The sequence below is a fragment of the Takifugu rubripes genome, chromosome 15 (genome assembly GCF_901000725.2).
Source record: "Takifugu rubripes chromosome 15, fTakRub1.2, whole genome shotgun sequence".
Lineage (NCBI taxonomy): Eukaryota > Metazoa > Chordata > Actinopteri > Tetraodontiformes > Tetraodontidae > Takifugu > Takifugu rubripes.
In genome coordinates, this window is record NC_042299.1 from 13861964 (window position 1) to 13882127 (window position 20164).

Sequence of the window (20164 nt, forward strand, 5' to 3'; positions counted from 1 at the left end):
ATTGTCATCAGGTTTGGGGTTCGTTCTAGGCCAACGGTGGCTTGACCTCAGTAAAACAAACTGCATTCACAACCGAACAAATGGCGGATGGCCCCGATGTTGCCACACACAGGGCACGCGAGCAGCCCCCATCCCCTGTCACATGTCGGCTAATGAACAGCAGGCTCGTGCTGTTGATGGAGGAGCTTTTTGGGCTTCAAAAAGCCACGTCTCCTCACTACTTTCTGCTTGGACACACGCAAACAATGGGACACGTCTAGAGTGCTTGGGGCCCGAACTCAGAAGAAGGGCAGATGGTCTCCGGGAGAGAGGACCACAGCCACATTAACATGAAAAAAGAGAGTCAGAGGCGGGATAACAGGTACCCTCGCACCCATTTTACCCCCTCGCCTACAGAGAAGCGGGAGGGGGGAGTCATTATCCCAACAGAAGCACTGGAAGTGTAGCACTGGAACCCAATTACAAGCATGATGTCAACAGATAAGATGAGGAGTGAGCGAAAGTCTCATCTGCAGTGGCATAAATACACAGATTTGTTCAAACCCGGTTCTCTGTACTGTCTTACCTCCTAAAATTGACTAATTTACTGACCATTTTCTTTTTCAATGTTTGGCAAAAAAATTATATATCTTTGGGCCATACTTTAAAAAACGACCCAGTTTATAATTACCACCACAAAATGATACAAAGCAGAGGAAAAACAAGAGGCAAGAAGGAGCGACAAAAGGAAACGGTGAATTTCTACAGCTCATATGTACATAAATGTACAAATGGATGGTACAGATGGATGGTGCTTATGGCAGGTTTGGTCTCCCTCTAGTGGCCAATGCATGAATTACTTAATGTATTTGCTTAATGTATTTGCTTAATGTATTTACTACTACTACTACTACTACTACTACTGCTAATGCTACTACTACTAGTGCTGCTGCTACTACTACTATTACTAGTGCTGCTGCTACTACTACTAGTGCTGCTGCTACTAGTGCTGCAGCTGCTACTACTACTACTACTAGTGCTGCTGCTACTACTACTAGTGCTGCTGCTGCTGCTGCTACTAGTGCTGCAGCTGCTACTACTACTACTACTAGTGCTGCTGCTACTACTACTAGTGCTGCTGCTGCTGCTACTAGTGCTGCTGCTGCTGCTACTACTACTACTAGTGCTGCTGCTACTACTACTACTACTAGTGCTGCTGCTGCTACTACTAGTACTACTACTAGTACTACTACATAATAATAATAGGCAGGACAAATTTATTTTCATTTTAATTCCCCTTTTTCATTTTCTCGTGTCACAGCGTCTAAACTGTTGAAATGATTTTTATCAGCAACACAGACTGAGACTAAAGCTACAGGTCAACTGATGATGGTGCAGCTCTGGTTTTTTATTGCCAGGTAGTTCACATGACGGGGGGAGAGGAAGCTGACTTTTACCCTCAACTGCACAGTTTTTTGACTATCTGTGTATTCTCAAGAATGTTTGCGTAATCTAACAATAATTCTATTTCTCGTCATTATTATACATTTGCAAGAGTGAGAAAGGATGTGGGCTGACACAACGCATAGTTTAAAGATTACTAGGAAGAGTTATCACGGGCTTAAATCACCTTTTTATCAGTGGGTGAGGGAGAAATGTGCAGTTTCTTATTAACCAGAGGCTCTGCAGGTACAGCCCATGTGAGGTGAAGCGAGGCTGGCTTTAACACCGTCGGGCTCGTCCGCCCCGTCAGTCTCAGATCATCTCTGGCTGCGGCTCAGAAGCCCGGATGCTCCGCCATGCCGACTCTGTCAGCGAACGGAGTCATTTATCCACCAACCTGACCGACGCAGGGTGACCGGGAGTTTGCACAAGGAGTTGACGAGACGGTTCGGAGGGCAGGGCAGCTTTTAGCGCGGACGGAGAGGCCGAGGGGCGGTCCTGCAGCGCGCTAGCGCTAGCTCCGCCAGTCCCCGTTGTGTTGATGTAGCTGGGCACACTCGGCGTGCTAGCTGCGCTAACGTTAGCCGAGCGGAGACAGGCGCGAGAGCTCGGCGGTGACAGAGCCACCGGAAGCGGGGAGAAGCGCGAGGTGAGCCTGGTACTGCTGCCAGGAATACACTGTTGATTGAACACGAGTAGGGCGAATGTGGCGAGCCGCATCGCTTTCATAAAGCCCCGTCGCTATTCGGGAGGCTTTTGGCGGCCGAGCCATCGAGGTGAGGAGGTGATTGTTTGTCTTGGATGGTGTTTTAACCCTAACGGAGCTCAACGTTTAGTCGACGTTCGCCTTTGGCCCGCGGTAGATAAGCTAGCAGCTAGCCTGCTAGCATGCTAACCAGATATCTGTCCAGCACTGGGAGCCTCAAACTTTTGTAGTCACTGGAACCAGAGTTAGTTTAAATGAGCAAATATTGTCCAGCCAAGAGGTAATAGAGATAGTAATTAATACTGGAGACACTGTATAATAGTTAATTTATGATGGTTTAAATTGTGATAGGAAATTAAAGTGGAAAGTATCTCATCTTTTGCTCTTTTCTGTGAATATTTAAACTCCCATCCAAATAAAATGTGTATGCAACTGAAAATTAACAGTTTTATTAATGATGTGTATATATATAGAGAGAGGTTTTAGTTTTTACTAGTTATATTTATTTTGCTTTGCAAGTCAAAAGGAATTTCTATCATTTGTTGATACTGGTTGAAACAAGTATTAGTGGGAAATCCACATTAGAGTTTGAATTTTTCCTCTCACGCCAAAATAATCCAAAAAAAAGTTATTTTTTAATTTGAAGGTTAATAGATTGTTATATACAACAGAAAGATACTGATTTTGACTGACATGGATCTTTGGTTTGCATATATGAGAGGATTTGTTCAACATTTACAACATTTGAAATTGTCATCGTGTTAATATCCTGCGAGTTGTCACTTCCATCTCAACTAAACTAAAAATGTCGACTGTTGCAACTTCAGATGAATCTTCCCTCGAGATTCCACCACATTTGGACCAGATTTAGTCATTATTCTCTGATTTTGGTCTTGCGATTCAGCCTGGATGTAGTGTCGAAATAGAAAAGATTCAAAGTATCACATGTGCAAGTGCTTCCTCTCTGTTTTGATCTGCTCTCTGCACCTTCATGTGGCTTCTGTCAAAAATAGACTTGCTGACTATTCTCCAGGGCAACAGAGCCGCTTCTGGGACTCATCTCAGACCTGCTGCAGTAAAAAGATATTGTGTGGAAAGGCTGCAGGTGGCCCTGGCTGGAAAATGGTGTATTGATCAAGATCAGATACCTAATCACATTCTCTTTTACTTTCAGATCCAGAATAATTTCCATGTCTGCAGCAGAATCAAAATGTCCGTAGACGAGGAGAGTGTCAAAACTGGTGGCGCACAAGCCAGCTCAACGTCTCTGCAGCTCTCGGAACGCGCTGGGAGCTACAGCGCCATATCCGTGACGGTGGAGGCGCCCGAGTTTGCGGCCTCCTGTCCCGTCCTGGCTGCCGCCGCCCCGGCGAATCACGCCAGCGACGCGCTCGCGGAGCCACGCGACGCCCAACAGAGAGCGAAGGGAAGCGAGAATATCCTCAACCGCAGGAACACTTGGCAACATTCTAAACAGCAGCAGCAGACGAAACTCGCCAAGCGGCGCAACACGGCGAACTCCAGCTTCAAGCATCCGTCTTCGGGGAAAAGGAGGCGACGGGCGACCTCCGAGAGCGACTCGGTCCTGCCCACCAACTTCCTGCTGGGCGGCAACATTTTCGACCCGCTGAATCTCAACAGCCTCCTGGACGAAGAGGTGAACCGGGCGCTGAATGCAGAGACGCCCAAGTCCTCGCCGCTCCCGGCGAGGAGCCGAGACCCCGTTGAGATCCTCATTCCCAGAGACATCACAGATCCGCTCAACCTGAAGAGCGGGATAGCTGACAGCAACGTTTTGGCGTCTCCCTTCAAGAGAAAGAGACACCGCAACAGGCACCATGGCGGCGGCGGCGGCGGCGTCCTCGGTGCTGGCAGTGGGATTTCAAGTGCACAGATGAATTCTTTAGAACAAGAAAAAGGTTACGGTATTCCCACACCTCTTCCAGGAGTTTTAGCCTCCGTTTCCACCCCGGATGTATCGAAAGAGTCAAATAGTTTCTCCAGCGCCACGGGGGACTCCAACGAGCTCTCAGCTGAAAGCTCCACCGTCTCCAAGGGAGAGACGGCCTCCGTCTGCACGGAAGAGTCCACGTCCGTCAGCCAGCACCCGAACCGACGCAAGCGAAGGCGCAACTCCGGGAAAATGGAGCTCCCTTTGACCCAGTCCACGCCGGTGGCAAAGTCGGGACCTGGAGACAGAAGAGACGCGTCGGGGTGGTCGAGGCAGCCTCAGTCGTTTCACACGCCGAGGAGCGGGTCCAAGGCGGGTCCCGGAGGTCGCCAGCATCATCATCATCATCATCAGCAGCACAATAATCAGGCCAAGAAGAAGTTCCAGTATGGGAATTATAATAAATATTACGGCTATCGCAACCCCAGCAAAAGTGAAGACCCACGCGTGCACCTTCTTCGCCGAGAGTGGTTTGAGGGTAAGGACGTTCTGGATCTGGGGTGCAACTTGGGCCATTTAACCCTTTACATCGCTAAAATGCACAGACCTGCTCGCATTTTGGGACTGGACATTGACGGCGCCCTGGTTCACGCCGCCCGGAAGAACATCAGGCATTACCTGTCCGAACTGCAGGCCCAAGAGGCGAGACAGTCGGCGCCGTGCACCAAACGGGTGGAGGAGGCTGAACATGAGAAGCACAAGGAACCTGCGAGCGTGGACGAAAACAGAACGCCGGCGGAGGGAGAAACGGGAACCCGAAGGCAGGACGGCACAGCTGAGGAGATGGAGCGGGGCGATGGTCACTCCCCCCCCACTGAGCTGTCGGTGAGCTTCCCCGTCTCCCTGCAGATCTCCAGGGGGCCCATCGCTGCTCCGCCGCTGTCGGAAGCATCCACCGTACGCCGCGGAGAGTTTCCCTCAAACGTGTCCTTCATTAAAGTAAGTTTTCCTCCTGCGGCTCCCTTGGCTGCTACGCTAGCATGTTGGCTGAGAGGAGTCAAACTGTCACTGGGTCAGGAAAAAAATGAGGGATGCAAGAGGGAAAAAGATGTTTGCAAAGAGGCGCGAGCGCTTTAGTCTTGATGCAGACGGCCACAGTTTAAAAGAGTGTTGATGGAGGGAACTGAAAGATGGAAGCAGCCCAGAGGATGTGGCCCAGGGCGTCGCTACGAGCATCTGCTGTCGTGTCGTTTCCAGCTGAGAATCGCCTTTAAACTCCTCTCCACCCGCCATTTTCATCAGGTTACAGCGGTAATTCCTGAAAACAAAAAACAACTGTTGTAAAAAATAAGATCTCTGCGTGACATCTGGAGCAAAGTAAAACCCTCCAAATGAGTTACTGAGCAACAAGATGGATAAACACTGTTTATTCCTTTGGTAGCTGTTGCTGTTTGATCTGTTTTCAGTCAGAATAAGGATCTCATGGACGCCAGGCTGTGACAGCGGCTCGCTTCACCTATCGGGAGGATTTATTGATCTGCTAACGCAGCCTTATTTTTATGTTCGGACACGTCTGGCAACATCAAATACTGCGTCATTGGTTCTGCAGTCAGGTGACCATTTTCACGTTGGTGAAGGTGATGGTCTGTTAATCAGGAGTAACGGGAGTCGTGAAGAAGTAAGACTTAGATTAAATGGATGGATCGTTAATAGCCGCCTTAATTTCCTCCTCGGTGAGCAGGTTGACCCAACAGGGAAGTCGTTTAACAGCCTGGTCTGGATGGAATCTCTCACTGCCTCCAGGCGTCCTCTAACATGCATTTCCTCTCTCTCAGGCCAATTATGTGCTGGAGAACGATGGCCTCCTGCTGACTCAGCGACAAGAGTATGACGTGATCTTGTGCCTGAGCGTCACCAAGTGGGTTCACTTGAACTGGGGAGACACCGGCCTCAAACGCCTCTTTAAGAGAGTCTACAGACACCTCCGCTCGGGAGGCCTGTTCATCCTGGAGCCACAGCCCTGGGAGTCCTACGTGAGGAGGAAGAAGCTGACGGTAAAAAACCCAGAGGAGAGCGTTCAGGAGCTTCATTAACTTCCTAAACTCGGTTGCAATTTCACTACTTTTGTTCTTTTTCAGGACAATATCAACAAGAATTTCCACAGCATCCGCCTCAAGCCTGATCAGTTTTCATCATACCTTACAACAGAGGTGGGCTTCACCCGTTTTGAATACCTTGGGGCCCCCAAGTGTTCAATTAAAGGTAATTTCTTGATTGCAGAGAACATGAAATGACTGCTGTCCAACCCCAAAACCTAGTGTAACGTTGAACTTCTCGTCCCTAAAGGTTTTCAGCGGCCGATCTTCTTATTTCACAAATGACTTCTCCTGCCTTGAAGATCTTTGAATGTGAGTAGCTCCACGTATGAACCATCCAGCTGCTCCGGCCTGCCATCAGTCGTGTGAAGTTTTCAACTCCAGTTAACGTCGTTGATGAAATGGAGAAGAGGACCAAAAGTGGAATTAATTAACAAGAAGCACCTTCGTTAAAAAGACGGCGTGAACTGGAACACTGAGGTTTGCTTGGACTCTCCTAATTCTGACGATGACTCAGATTTTATTGTGTTTGGGTATCACCGGTCATTTATCTGGACTTATATAACCTTGTTCCATGCCACCGTGTCTTCACGCGTGCGTTACACATGTTTGGGCGGCGGGATGAGGGAAACGGGCTGTATTGATTTTTGAATTGGCTAAAGTCGGTGCGTCCACCACTCCAGCTCTACGTCGGTGTGATCAAGTGCTCCCGAGGGCTGAAGTTCCACGGATTATGAAGCAACCAAACTTGTGTAATCAGCCATATATTCAGTCTGCAGCTGGTAGCATACACGTTTGTCCCCTTTCCCAACGCTAATCTGCAAAATTCCCCCAAATTAGCCCTGACTAGTGTTGTAAAGGTGCCCTGGAACTCTTACATAGACAATAAAAAATGACATTTTACCATCTTGGAGCCCAAAAAGTCAAGTGTGTCTCAAAATAGCTGGAGTAGCAGCTCCTGACCAACCAGCAGTTCCTCTAGTTGTCCAGATTTAGCTCATTACAGCATTGCACGAGTGTTTAGTTTCAGCTTGTGTGGAAAATAAACCCTAAGAACTGGATAACTGTCTGTTTTTGTCTGGATTCATTTAGAGCAGGGAAGCGGATGCTCATCAACACTCCAGGCTCGTGTCGGAGCGCACCCAGAATAGTTTAGCACGGAGGCTAGGATTATTTTTACACTGTAGCATAGATTCCTTTCTTTATTTTGTTCATCGACACAAGCCATAGTTGTGAGCTGTTTGCCGTAAAGTTAGTGTTGAGCTTTTTCCATCCGTACTTTCATTCAGAGACACGAGGTGAGGATTTTCCATAACAACCCTATGTTGAAGCTCGGATATTCATCTGAGTGAATTAGTCCGCCGTCTTTGTGGCCTGGTCAGGACAGTCATCATTGACAGGTAGTCGTCGTCTTCTTTTTCACGCCTGCATATCAACGACCTCTCTGATTGGTCGAGACAGACCCTCATTTCTGTGATTGGCTCCTCAGAATCGGGCACGCTAAGGCAAGACGCTAACGTGTTTGTTTGCATAAGTGATCAATGTAAATAAGTTTTGCTTCTCTGTTGTAGATATTGTTTGATTGTTAACATTTTTCCAGTGATTTCTTTTTCTTTTTTTTCTTTCCTTGTTTTCAAATGTTTGCTGCCAAGTTCTGAGTGAGGCCTGTTTCTGATCCATCTCTGTCAGCGTTAATGAACATGGACTCTGCAGGACCCTCATGTGTTTACTTTGCTCTGTTCTGTCCATGTATTGTTAGATTGGCTCTTTATTTTTTTATAAACATTTTGAAAGGAATAGTGTTGTTCATGTACTCTCATTTCTTTAATTTGATATGGCTGTTTTATGTCTCTTAAAACAACTAAATGCCTTTCTCACACTTTAGACTGCTGAGTAGAGTGGAAAACAGCTGCTCTATGCATACCAATAATAAATCCAAATAAGTACAAACATCTCAAGATCTTTGAAATAAAATGTGATAAAGTGACACCATATCGTTGTCATCGCTCTCAGTATGTCTTTAAACCTCAACAAATGTGGCATCTTCAAGGTTTCTCCCCTAAGAGGGAAACTCGGCTCCGTCATTGACGACCACATCGGGCTTTTCTTCCATCGTTGAGAAACGTTTCGTTTGTTGCAGGACCGCCCGCACCCTGCTGTGAACATTGCACAGCATTGACACAGACCTTCAAAGCATGACCTTTGACCTTTTGCGGCCTAGGAATTCAAACACTCGCCGCATATTTGCAGGTGAATGATCCCCGTTTGTCAGTTTACTAAAAGTGCTGGATCAATTGTGGCCGGATCCGTTGGAATGGGTCCAAGTATTTGCATTTTTGGTGCCAGTGTGGAATTTTCCATTTCTACCTCTCCCACCAACCCGTGTTGGTAGCTGCGGCGTTGCTCTATTGTTTTGCATTACACCAAAACAACTATTTGGTCTGGAAAGCGCACAAATCCAAAGGGCAAAGCCTGCTGGAAGCTAGCTGAGACTGCCTCCGAGAGGATGGCAGCTTTATCTCTTAACAAATGATCTGCAAAGGGAACTCGCCCGAAGGACGACTCTTGCTGCGGCGCGTCGTAAATCGCTCCTCTGCCGCCGTTAAAAGTTCCACTTCCTGGAGTTTGTATAATGGTGTGTTAATGGACCCTGAGAGCATTAGCACCACAAGCCACGCTCGATTAATTCTGCTTCAACCAGGAGCTGAAAAAGAACTCTCTGCTTTCATAAGCTGACTGGCAACGACTTATATGCAACGTTTGCACCTGAGAACTCGGGTTTTCATTATCTAAAAAAAAAAATTTCCCTCTTTAATACTTTTAAACGTTATTTTTAACCATCGTGAGAGTTTTACGCCACGTGTTTGTCTCATTTTTATCAATTTCCCTTCTTCCTTCAGGAATTCACTGACTTTACGCTTGTAAATGATTCACTGTGATGTTCAGCAGTTCTTTTATTTATTTGTGTGTTTTATAGTCTTATTGAGTTACAGTGGTGTGAATCCTGGCTGTAAATCAGTTTAACCCCTGGAGGTAATCAATAGACCTTGACCCTTGACCTTTCCAGCTGGCAGGTGAGAGGAGGATTATTGTGGAGTCTCAAGTCTTGATGTCCTCCAGAGAATTTCTGAATCCTTATTGTTTTCACCATTTAATCCTGCATCAGGTCACCACCACACGTTGCCCTCAGCTTTGTGAAGACAGACTGGCTCGTGTAAACAGGTTCGTCGGGGGTTTACCCCTTTGTGGTCTGGTCATGCTGCGCTGTCTGAATAGCACAAAGATTCAACGCAGATGACAATGTAGAGCACAATGCAGTGGCCCGTGTTTACGAACAGCGCCCGTGCCTTTAACACCTGCGAGTCTGGGACAGCCATCAGCAGTCTTCAGATCAGTTTGCTCCACCAGAGATCACGCAAATCTCTGAGTATTATGTGACTGTTATTATGCATTATTATACTGCAGCTGACTGATTTTAAAATTACATCAATTTTCCTGTTATAAAATTGAAAAGTCATTAAACTGAACGAATGTTCCCCAACAGAGTAATGCAGTCTCCGTGACAATGAATTTGCTTCGCTGTGTTGCCTGCAGGATTGTGACGTCGGCCGCCCGTACCAGACAATGTTGTCTGGGTGGACAGGCAACAACAACAACAAGAGACAGACATGAGACGTCACACTTCCTGCACAAAAGCCCTGCTCCATCACAGCTCTGGGTCAGGCACTTGTCTGCTATCTTCCTCTGCCGATGGGGTGCTGTGCAAAATCACGACAGAGCCATTCCAGACTGCTCCCCGTGTTTCCTGAGGGTCAAACATGCTGGTAAAGCAGCTGCGGGAAGAGGGAAGTAGCTACATTTGTTGGTGTTTGGGCTAATGGTGATGTTATCCCAGCAGCAGACAGCAGCACAAGAAGCAAGTTAAATAGATTTCCATGCATTTATTAGTAAAACAGCATTCCAAAAATGGTCTATAAGGAAATGTTAAAAGTGAGATATTGCCCCTGCTACACCAGGTCTGAGGCAGGAATACTACATCTACAAGCTGAGAGGTCAGAGTCGCACATCTAGAAATAGCTGTTTGGTTGAAGTCCTCATTGTCAGATCCCTGTAAGAGATCCAAGAAGCAAAGTTGCCAAGGAGATGGCTGAATCAGTTACCGAGATCCCTGCTGTCAGGGCAGAAGGTGACAGCCCAAGTGATGCAGTGACATCTTCCGGGAGTCGTCACAGGACGGCTGCTAAGGACGAGTAGCGCAGCACCTGAAAATGAGCACAGCAGAAGGTGATCGTCAACAGGCGGTGGTCATTTGAGGCGTGCAGTTTTTACTTTAAGATACTTGCAGGCCTACCGGTATCGCCGAGGACAGCCGTGATGCCCGACGGTGTACTCCTGAGCATAGCAGAACCGTCTGCAGAGTCCTCTATACCCACACGTCCAGTACTGCATTTCGGAGTCATTGTCTATAGATGATTATATTAAATATTACATTTTCCATCAATTTAGGTGAGAAATTATTTCTATCAACAGAACTTATTGGAGGTACATGATCCAGCGGTTTATAAGACAGGTGTTTCAGCAGCTGATGATTTCCTTAATTTTGTTGAGAAGAAGGTGTGAATTGCTTACCCTCCCCAGCTGCAAGCATCAGGAGAAGCACAAGGAGAACCAAGCTCAGTCCCTTCATGTCTGGGCAACAAAGGCATTCAGACACTGTTGTGGACAGGCTGATCCTGCATTTATACTGCATTTAAATCAAGGGGGAGGAGTCTGCTGTGCTCGCTCCATAATAACAATAACAAGTCGCACTGAATGAGGGCAGTCTGAAGGATTAAGATCAGGACTATTTATGCACCTCATCCAACATCTGCAACTTCCTGTAAATTTGACATATAATATGCATATTTGTTTGGTTTTGGGGCCTTTCAATAGCGTTGGCTTATAAAGATACTAAAAAGCAAAGTTTTTCAGTATTACACTTACATTGACATTTTATGTCCGAACAGAAGCTCAAACAGAGGCAACAAATTAACATTTTAAAAGACCAGGGTGGCCTTTTATTTTTTTGGTTTTGATAGTGTTAATGGTACAACCTCATCAGCACTGCTGTGTCTTTAAAGGCTTCCCCGGTCTGTCCACACTTTAGTATTGCAGTAGTGTCTGGGTTATTGCTGATGCGGTGAAACCACAACCTCCACATAACAGGATGCTGTGACCCAGAAGGCCCATTCAACAATAACAACACAAACAATGCTCATATAGACATGGGGAGCATGCCCTCTAGTACTTATATAATGGTGCTCGTTTACTGATTTTCACGTTTAAAGAGATACAAACAGACATAAATTAGATGATATCCTACTTTTAGATAAATTTTGATTTTGCGTTTACAAATGGCATAGGACATGACAGCATTGACCGGAGGGTGGCGGTAGAGAGTTTATAAAGATGTTTTTCATAGAGCGAAGAAGAAGTCGACGTGCTGCGCCTGCGCACAAGCAGCTTCCGTCAACAACAACAAACTAGCCCTGTCCTCTCATTCCAAGATGGCGGACCTCCTAGGCTCAATTTTAAACTCGATGGAGAAGCCTCCTACAGTCGGCGACAAGGAAAGCCGACGAAAGGCCCGAGGTACACGCTGGTTTGGCTGAATAACCATTCCATTTGCATTACTATTACCCTAATTATGTTGACAAAAGACGAGGTTGGCCCGTACTTAAAATAAAATGGACTGGCAAAGACAGCGTTGCTGCTGCTCTCATTGGCCGGTGGAGCACCGAGTCGGCGGTGATATCCTGGGCTAAACTCCGCCTCAACCCAGCACGCAGCCTCCTCTTGTCCCGCAGACCTGAACCGGCTAGAGGTCACAGTTTGGGACTCTGATGACAGAACGTCCACGCAATCCATTAACCATAAGACTATGTTGCACGTAAAAAAGTTCCCTGTAATATTTCATTCCATATTTGTGTGATTTGACATATTGAGGTTTTTTTATATATATAATTAGTTGTTCAGGTAGAGTGTCTATTTATGGCCCCATGCATGTCTATTTGCTTGGTGAAAAAAAAAAAGAAGCTTTAAGCCGACACATGGCTGTAATAATAACTGAAATTAAATCATTAACCATTGTCCTTTCAAGAACAAGCTGCAAGACTCAAGAAGATGGCAGAAGAGGAGAAACGACAGAAGGCAGCCTTCAGGAAGAAGGTGACTTGACCTCATAAACCAGAACATTTGTACTGGATTCCATTCGATTCCACCTCCACATTGACCTGAACACTCTCCACATGTCTGTTCAGATGGAGAAAGAGGTGTCCGATTTTATTCAGGATAGTTCCCAACAGAAACGAAAGTACAAACCCATGGGGAAGATTGAAAGGAGTATCTTGTAAGTTGTTAGTGCTTTCCTAAATTTCATATTTGTGTGTATAAACCATACACATATAATCAGCCAGTAATGAGTATCAGCATAAAAAAGAAATTGGATCACTGTGTATGATACATTTTCTTTCATCTGTTCAGGCACGATGTTGCTGAAGTGGCCGGTGTGACGTCCTTTTCTTTTGGAGAGGATGAAGAGAGCCGCTATGTCATGCTCTTCAAGAAGGTCTGGAAGCTTTTATTCTGATTACTTCCATACCACAGATGATGGATGGTTTTTGTGTTTGTTTTGCACAATTGCCGGCTGTATAATGGAAAATCTACTGGCGTGTCATTTGTAATGAGGCAGCACAAAGCATGGAAAGAAGGAAACATTACAGTTTAACTCAACGTGGATGCACACATTGTTTTCATTTTTGTTACCAATGTAGGATCTAAACCATACAGTTGAACATCCCGGCAGATGTTTTTTTATTGCTTGTATAGTTTTTTATTGTCCAAGCATTTGGACATTCACACGCCAGGTGGTTGCTGTGTGTTCTACAATTTAAAATGTCAATGTTTAATACATTTTTAGCAAGACGCAGTTCTATTTTGATGGAGTTCAAATCACACAGTGATGTACAGTCATTAATTTCCTTTTCTAAATTTGTTTTTTTCTCTCTGTAAAATTACTATTGAGCAAAATAACATTGAGGAGAGCTTATTACTTTGATCACTTTATTTTAAAATTAGGGTAAATATCTGCTATGTGTCTTCTAAATTTCTACACAAAAAGATCCAGAGGGGCTTTTTTGGTGTGTGTTATCCTGCTTAAAATGTACCCTGTGACAAAGATGTGACCTCAGCGTGGGTGGCGGTAATAAAGTGAGGTGTGACTGGTGTCCGCTTGTGTCGTGCCAGGAGTTTGCTCCATCAGATGAGGAGCTGGAAGCATATCGCAAAGGAGAGGAGTGGGATCCTAAACTGGCAGAGCAGCGGCGCAGAGTCAAAGTAAACCAGCTCTTGATTCGTCCTTGAAGCAGGAACTTTGAAAAAAAAGAAATCTGACATTTTCTATCTGTACTTCAGGAAATGGCAGCATTGGAAGAAGCTACATCCAGTCAGACGAAGAAGCCAGAGACTTGTCCCAACTCCAACTACAAAGACAAGTACAGTCACCTGATTGGCACCTCTGCCGCCAAAGACGCAGCACACACGCTGGAGGCCAACAGGACGTACGGCTGTGGTGAGTGTCGATCAACTGGCCCCGGCCGGCATTCTCCCCGTCTCCTCGTGCTGGTTCCATTCACACGCTGTTTCCTCTCCCAGTTCCGGTGGCCAACAAGCGGGACACTCGCTCCATAGAGGAAGCCATGAATGAAATCCGAGCAAAGAAGCGACAGAAGCAGGAGGATGACACAGTGGCGCACGGCAGCAGTTCTTGAGTCTCCCCCTCTTGCGTGCGTGTGTGTGTGTATGTTTGTGGGCGTGCATGCAAATACTGTCTCACCCTGAAATGCAATATCCTGTACTTTACCAAGGTGATGACAGTGGGTAATACCTGTATGCTAACTATCTCCTTGCTGATTTAATGGTGGAGCGCGTGTTTGAACTGGAAGACGGGTAGTTTATCCTTGATATTCTGTCATTTCTATGCTTATATATAGACAACGGTGATGTGTGTACCAACAGTGTTCCACATTTGTTGTTTTCTTATCTTTTTTTAAATGAAAATGTTTGGTGACAATGGCCATTTTTTTAACGCACACAGAGTGTTTTATCTTTATGGCTCTGACTGTTTTTACAGTTGGCGGAGACATGTCCTGACAGGTGGAGCTTGACGGGCCACAGGATTGCCCTTTTTTGTTCGTGTTCAGCCTGTATATAAATCTGGATGTTCATTTTAGAGAAGACAATGGGAGGAAACAATTGTACCAGTTTCATTGTTACTGGGAGCCCCCTGTCTATTTTAACTAACTTCTGTTTCTTTATCCCCTAATAAATGGAGAATTAACCATCTATTTTACTTGTTTTCTTTCCACACATACTGTACAATCATTAATGGTATTATAATTAATGGGATTCTTCCCTGATTATAGCCTATATTGTACTGTAGGCAGCATTTTACCTCAGAATAAAAGGCGATGGTTGACTCATTTGTTCACAGAATCAACTGTGGAACAGCGACTAGGTGAGGCCTCAGAATATTCCTGATGAGCAAATGAAACTATTTTTTTTCTCAAAACATAAAAGAAAAGCTTTCCAAAAACTAGCTTGTGTTAAGAATTCATGAATCTACTTAATGATTCCAGCTTGATCATTAACATTGGAGTAAAATTCCTTGTGTGCCACCATACATCATTTCTCGTCACCCTTATCACCTTTATGTTGTGTCAAGGGGGCACCCAATGCGCATTTACACAGTTAGTAGAAAGTGGAGTTTAGAAAAAGGGTGTTCTCTGTGTCAAATGGACTGCAGAAAATGTTTTGTTATTGGATGCATACCTGATTTTAGGATTTATTCCCTATCATGTTTTCACTTCACTTCCGTCCCGTTCCTTTTACCTGCAGTACCGCCCGTCTCCAGGTGGTGACGCCAAACGCAAACTCAAAAAATGTTCTGTTTTTTTTTTATTCTGGTTTCACGCTATAGTGCGGTTTCTGTCTCGCAGCAGCACATTTATTGCCAGTTGCCGACTCAGTCACGCACATATAAAAATATGCAGTCACTTTTTTTGCTTTCTGTGATCATTTGGTTTGCAGACGCGGAGTTAAAACCGCGGAAAGGTAAGAGTCGACCCCGCTGATGCGTTTACGTGTCCGGAGCATGATGCATGATGCATGAAAATGGGATTCGACACGTAGATGTTTTTATTTTGTCATAGTATAACTTCAGTATTTTGGTTTGATCCTGAATCTCGTTACCCCACTCTGACGCAGACGCAAATTCTTTCTGACTTGATTGATTATTTTGGTCTGTAGATGGACCTGTGCAACTTTCTTTAGTTTGCATTAGTCAGAGATGATTGTTGGCACGATAAAACATGTTGGCCAGAAATGTTGTTTCAGTTTCAGGGGAAATTCCTCCGTGTTTGCTGTTGTTATGCGTCTGCGCCACATGCATTTTCCAGCTCATCCTCCTGACTGTTGACACCCATGCAGGGTCCGGGGTGCTGTGTACTTTCAAAGACAAGACCTACAGTCCAGGAGACAGCTGGCATCCCCATCTGAACCCCTTCGGACTCATGTTCTGTATGCGCTGCGTCTGCACGGAGGTCCTCGTTCAACCCCTGTTCCCAACATTTACATTGCGCAAAAGTTCGCGGGTGAGGTCTGTCTGCAATCGGTGTGATCCACATTATTTTCTTTGCAGAAAGGCCACGTGAAATGCAACACGATCAAGTGTCCTGCTTTGTCGTGCGAGAACCCGGTAGCAGAGCCTCAGCAGTGTTGTCCAAAATGCACAGGTCTGATCTTCATCCAAACGCTAAGATAAGAGGGGGAGAGAAAATACAAGATGTCCAACGTGCTGACTTTCTGGGTCCGCTTCAGGTGATCAGGTCAGAATCCCCGCAGGACTCAGAGCTTCTGTCAAATCCTGCAGGTACAACGGAACTATTTATCAACCAGGAGAGACCTTCAACAAGCGCGACCTCTTCCCATCCAAGCAGAGTAACCAGTGTGTTATGTGTACATGCTCTGTAAGTTTTATTCTTTTCTTCTACATTTTATTCATCTCACCTAGCAGCTTATGTCGGGGAAAAAGTATGAGGACTTAAAATGAATAGATCTGAAGATAAGATAAGTGAAATATCTAAGTTGTCATTCTCAAAACATGATATTACAGATTTTGAGAAGAATAGAGAATAAGCTTTGCTAAAGTTAGGGGGCATGTGATGTGTGTTGTGTTCGGTTTCATTTGAGAACTAAGGAGAGGCAAATTAAGGTCAAATTAAATTCTCCCTGTAATTGTGTGTAAAAGAGTCAGAGGTGCATTTTTATGAGTTGTTAATGGTGGATTTTTTTTCCATTAAACGTTTCTAAATTTCTAAGGTGGTTCATGAGGTGAAAACTCTTGTGGCTCTGTTTATTAGAATTCTTCTCGATCAAAAGTAGCAGAGGTCATTGGTGGTGTCGCCGCTTTTAGTGTGTTTTCCCAAAGAGTGATTTATAAAAACGGGTTGGGGTTAGCAGCTCACGGCTCGCAAAAGCCGCATGTGTCAGAAGAAAAAAGCCATTTGTTCCCATCGTGTTTTTGCTGGAGTAATTTCTCCAGCCGATTATGTTATTTGGAAGTGATCTCTGTTATTCCGCTCTGTAAATATGGAGACGGTCTCAGTGAGAGCTGCAGGGTCATTTCAGCTCCGGTGCATTCCAACATTAAAATGGAGGCATCCTCACTCCCGTTCTCTTCTCAGAATGGAAACATCTTCTGTGCACTGAAAACGTGCCAGCCAATCACCTGCTCCGTGCCGGTCTCGGTTCCAGATACCTGCTGTTTGGTGTGTAAAGGTAGACAAACTCCTACGAGCTGAGGCAGCGCAACACCGAGAGCTCATGCGCCGCTCTGAGTGCACGCTGCTCACGCTGTTTTGTTCGGCCTTTAGATGGCGGCCCCGGCGGGTCCTCCTCCGCAGAAGATCGAAACCTGCAGCTGAACAGAGGGGTGGTACGTCCTCACTGACTCACCACAGCTTCCACGTTAAAGCTGCTTTCAATTTAGCTGTGAAAATGCACAAACAAAAAAACGCGCTTGTGAGTAGCTGCATTCGAATTCCTGCGCGAGAAAGTCGGCTCCAATAAAATAGAGTGAAAATAAATGAATGTGTTTTAATAAAGAAGGGAAATGAACTCTGTTGTGTATTTAAAATAGAGCAGCATGTAAAATAATTTGATATTTTGCAATGACGTAGCTGCAGATTTATTTATTTTATTTTATTTTTTTAATTATTTCCTTCGCACTGATTCTGCTCATGCTTTAATTGTGTTTTATCACATCTTTTTTTGCTAAAGAGGCACTCGGTGGATCAGTGCTCTGCAGAACAGAGCAGGGCCCGGCCCGACCACATCACGCCCGCAAAGGTCAGGGCCTCTCCTCGGGGCCTCAGCCTCAGCAAGCTCAACCTGAAAGGGGCCTCGGAGACCACCGTGAAGATTCTGCTGCAGAGGAAACACCAGAGAGGTGAAGCCCTGTTTGATTCTGGCGACGTGACGCCTGCAGCAGGGCGCTCAGACATGTTCCCCTCTCCCTCAGCGTGTTTATACAATGGCAGGACCTACTCTCATGGAGACATGTGGCACCCTGTTTTGGGGAAGGTCCTGGAATGCATCCTTTGCACGTGCACCGACGGCCACCAAGACTGCAAACGCATCACCTGCCCCACCCAGTACCCCTGCCAGTATCCTTTAAAATCAGCAGGGAAGTGCTGCAAGACGTGTCCAGGTGACGCGGCGGGACGCACCACGACGCTGGGCGGCGCGAGCGGCGTCGATACGACTCATTTTAGTTTTTTCTGTCTTTAGAGAGCAAAGCCGAGGCTAACCAGACTCTGTGTTACCCTGGCGATAAAAGCAAGCTGTTGGTGTATAAGGTAGAGTCGTCTTTGAGAGTGGACCCGCCCAACACCGTCAGGATCATCGCCGTGGAACGTCCGAGAACCTCGGAGGTGGAAGTGCAAGTATGGAAGTCAGTAGAAGGTGCCTAAAACAATCCTCGACTTTATTATCCAGTGGTGTCGTGTTTTCTTTCTAACACCGTGACTCTTTTTTCCGAACCCGCAGGTGTTTTACAGTTAATGGAAATCGGTGACGTTCAGAAAAAAGACATCGTGGACCATCCGGAGAACTACACGTTACTCACCACGCTGGACGAAGGTTCGTCTCACCACGCGCTCCGGTTTCCGACGGGACTGGGTTTATTTCCCAGGCAGCAGATTTGTGATGATGGTTCACTCTGTTTCAGAGATGTGGAGGAAATTTAAGGAGGAGGGAGGAGGCCTGAGTAAGGCTTCTCATGTCGGCCTTTGTGAGGACGGCCTTCGGGAGATGGTGATTTTCCTCAATCCCAGGCAGGCAGGAGCCTGTTCACCTTAATAGTTTCTTTTTGCATTTGTATGTCGTCCATATTGTTGTTTCTCCACATGTTCTACCCCTCAAGAGTGTTTTAAGTGCAGATTCTTGGGTCCCAGAGGGCTTCGGGAGATTTTGTGGTGACACAAAATTTTCTGCCTTATGTAACGACTCAAATATTTAAACAGATTTGAGTCCAAGTGCTGAACAAAATGTGAATGTGTGGAGGCAGAGCGTCACCGTCAAATTCTGACTGGCTACAAAAAAAACAGACCACTTAAATTATGGAAACAAAATCATGAGATTTTGAATATATAGAGCATTCAGAAAGACGTAAAGGGATTGTAAGAAACCTTTATATTGTAAATAACGGAGGTTTCGCCAGCTTATAAAATGTGATTGAGTTCTTGTTGTATATACACCTCGCTGTCTGAATGGGTTTGCATGTTGAGTTCTCACTGACACACACTATCCCACACATCTGTTATCACGCACGCAAAGGCCTTTTGTTATCGTGGCTTAATGGTTTTACATACCCGACATCTTTGTATGTTTAAGTCACAGCTGAACTCTGTGCTCATCTTCACAGTGTTGATCCATAAAGGTGCCTCTCGCCCTTCGCTGGTGTCTGACTTGTTGTTAGCTGTGAGGAATTCCGGGTTTACGCGGCGTCTCATTCACGTGACAGCTGTTTTCGGGTTCGCCGTTATGGACTCGATTGGCTTAAGGTCCGAATTCCGTCTCTTCCCGGAGGCTTCCATTAAACAGGACTGCGGAAGGCCGGATCAACTGTTTTCCCAGTGGAGATGAAATGCTATCGCTCAGAGTCCTGAAAATCAAATGCACACACAGACACACACACTCAACACCAGCATTCCTACAAGAGCTTGTGTTATTACATCTACTTGTCCTCTAAATATAAAACATTGATGTTCATGCAAACAGATCATGTGACCCACTCCATAAGCCTAATTTCAATAATCCCCCAATAAGGGTGAGAAAAGCCAGGCTCCAGGAAGAATGTGGTCACTGCCCTTTTGTCAATTTCACACAGCTCAAATGTGAATTTAACGACAAATTCTGAAATCCATCCATTCGTCGCTTTAAATTGTGTCGGTTAAAACGGCCGAAAACGAGTTAACGAAGGTGGTGACCATGGCAACGCTGGTGCGTTGGTCGTCCCGAGTAAACGTTTGAAAATGATTTGCACCGTAAAAACATTAAAGGTGATTTTGACTGCAGCCAACAGCCTGGAGTTCATCAGATGAGCTCATCTCAGGTCAGGACTCGGCGGTCGTCAATGCGTCTGTTCCGTTTCCCCCAAACAGACATAAGGAATCACATTTAATGACTCTTAATGGTGAGATTCGTGGCTCAAATCGGCTCCAGACGATGTCAGCGGAGACTGACCTCTGCGGAGCTCCCGCAGACCCGATGAGCGCCGGTGTTGTGGTTCGGCAGCGCTGTGTGCAGTCTGTCCGCAGGTCGGTCTCATCAACAGGTGTCAAATTATCGCCGCGGTTCCCACGACTCGGTCGACGCCTCCACGAGGTCTCATTGTGGTTCTGCTGCAGGCCTCACTGGAGCGGCGGGATAATGTTTTGCAACAGGGGCACG

At 45.9% G+C, this 20164-nt stretch overlaps 3 protein-coding genes and 1 long non-coding RNA gene across 6 annotated transcripts; 3 read left to right on the plus strand and 1 right to left on the minus strand.

The window, feature by feature from the left end:
• Positions 1 to 1434: 1434 nt before the first annotated feature.
• On the plus strand, positions 1435 to 8058 carry mepcea (methylphosphate capping enzyme a). Of its 3 annotated transcripts, none has more exons than XM_029848425.1 (5): positions 1435 to 2206; positions 3303 to 5018; positions 5855 to 6073; positions 6158 to 6281; positions 6366 to 8058. In XM_029848425.1, the coding sequence occupies exons 2-5, from the start codon at positions 3339 to 3341 to the stop codon at positions 6398 to 6400; spliced, it is 2058 nt and encodes a 685-aa protein (XP_029704285.1). In that variant the 5' UTR covers positions 1435 to 2206; positions 3303 to 3338; the 3' UTR covers positions 6401 to 8058. The 3 variants fall into 3 exon arrangements, with proteins under 3 accessions (XP_029704285.1, XP_003971308.2, XP_011609879.2); XM_003971259.3 differs by having other exon boundaries at positions 1436 to 2198; XM_011611577.2 differs by having other exon boundaries at positions 1437 to 2071.
• Positions 8059 to 10041: 1983 nt separating this feature from the next.
• LOC115252605 (uncharacterized) lies at positions 10042 to 10858 on the minus strand. The gene is made up of 3 exons (XR_003890935.1): positions 10745 to 10858; positions 10467 to 10578; positions 10042 to 10377 (listed from the first exon to the last, which is right to left on the minus strand). It is a non-coding gene; the product is annotated as an uncharacterized lncRNA (long non-coding RNA).
• A 734-nt stretch (positions 10859 to 11592) lies between these two features.
• Positions 11593 to 14499, plus strand: spag7 (sperm associated antigen 7). The gene is made up of 7 exons (XM_003971260.3): positions 11593 to 11746; positions 12255 to 12322; positions 12415 to 12503; positions 12638 to 12722; positions 13400 to 13489; positions 13568 to 13724; positions 13808 to 14499. The coding sequence occupies exons 1-7, from the start codon at positions 11662 to 11664 to the stop codon at positions 13921 to 13923; spliced, it is 690 nt and encodes a 229-aa protein (XP_003971309.1). The 5' UTR covers positions 11593 to 11661; the 3' UTR covers positions 13924 to 14499.
• Positions 14500 to 15113: 614 nt separating this feature from the next.
• On the plus strand, positions 15114 to 19167 carry chrdl2 (chordin-like 2). The gene is made up of 11 exons (XM_003971261.3): positions 15114 to 15265; positions 15641 to 15753; positions 15852 to 15945; positions 16031 to 16179; positions 16897 to 16990; positions 17086 to 17147; positions 17492 to 17660; positions 17733 to 17921; positions 18002 to 18175; positions 18260 to 18352; positions 18441 to 19167. Exons 1-11 carry the CDS (start codon positions 15199 to 15201, stop codon positions 18569 to 18571), a joined length of 1335 nt encoding a protein of 444 aa, XP_003971310.3. The 5' UTR covers positions 15114 to 15198; the 3' UTR covers positions 18572 to 19167.
• Positions 19168 to 20164: the final 997 nt, after the last annotated feature.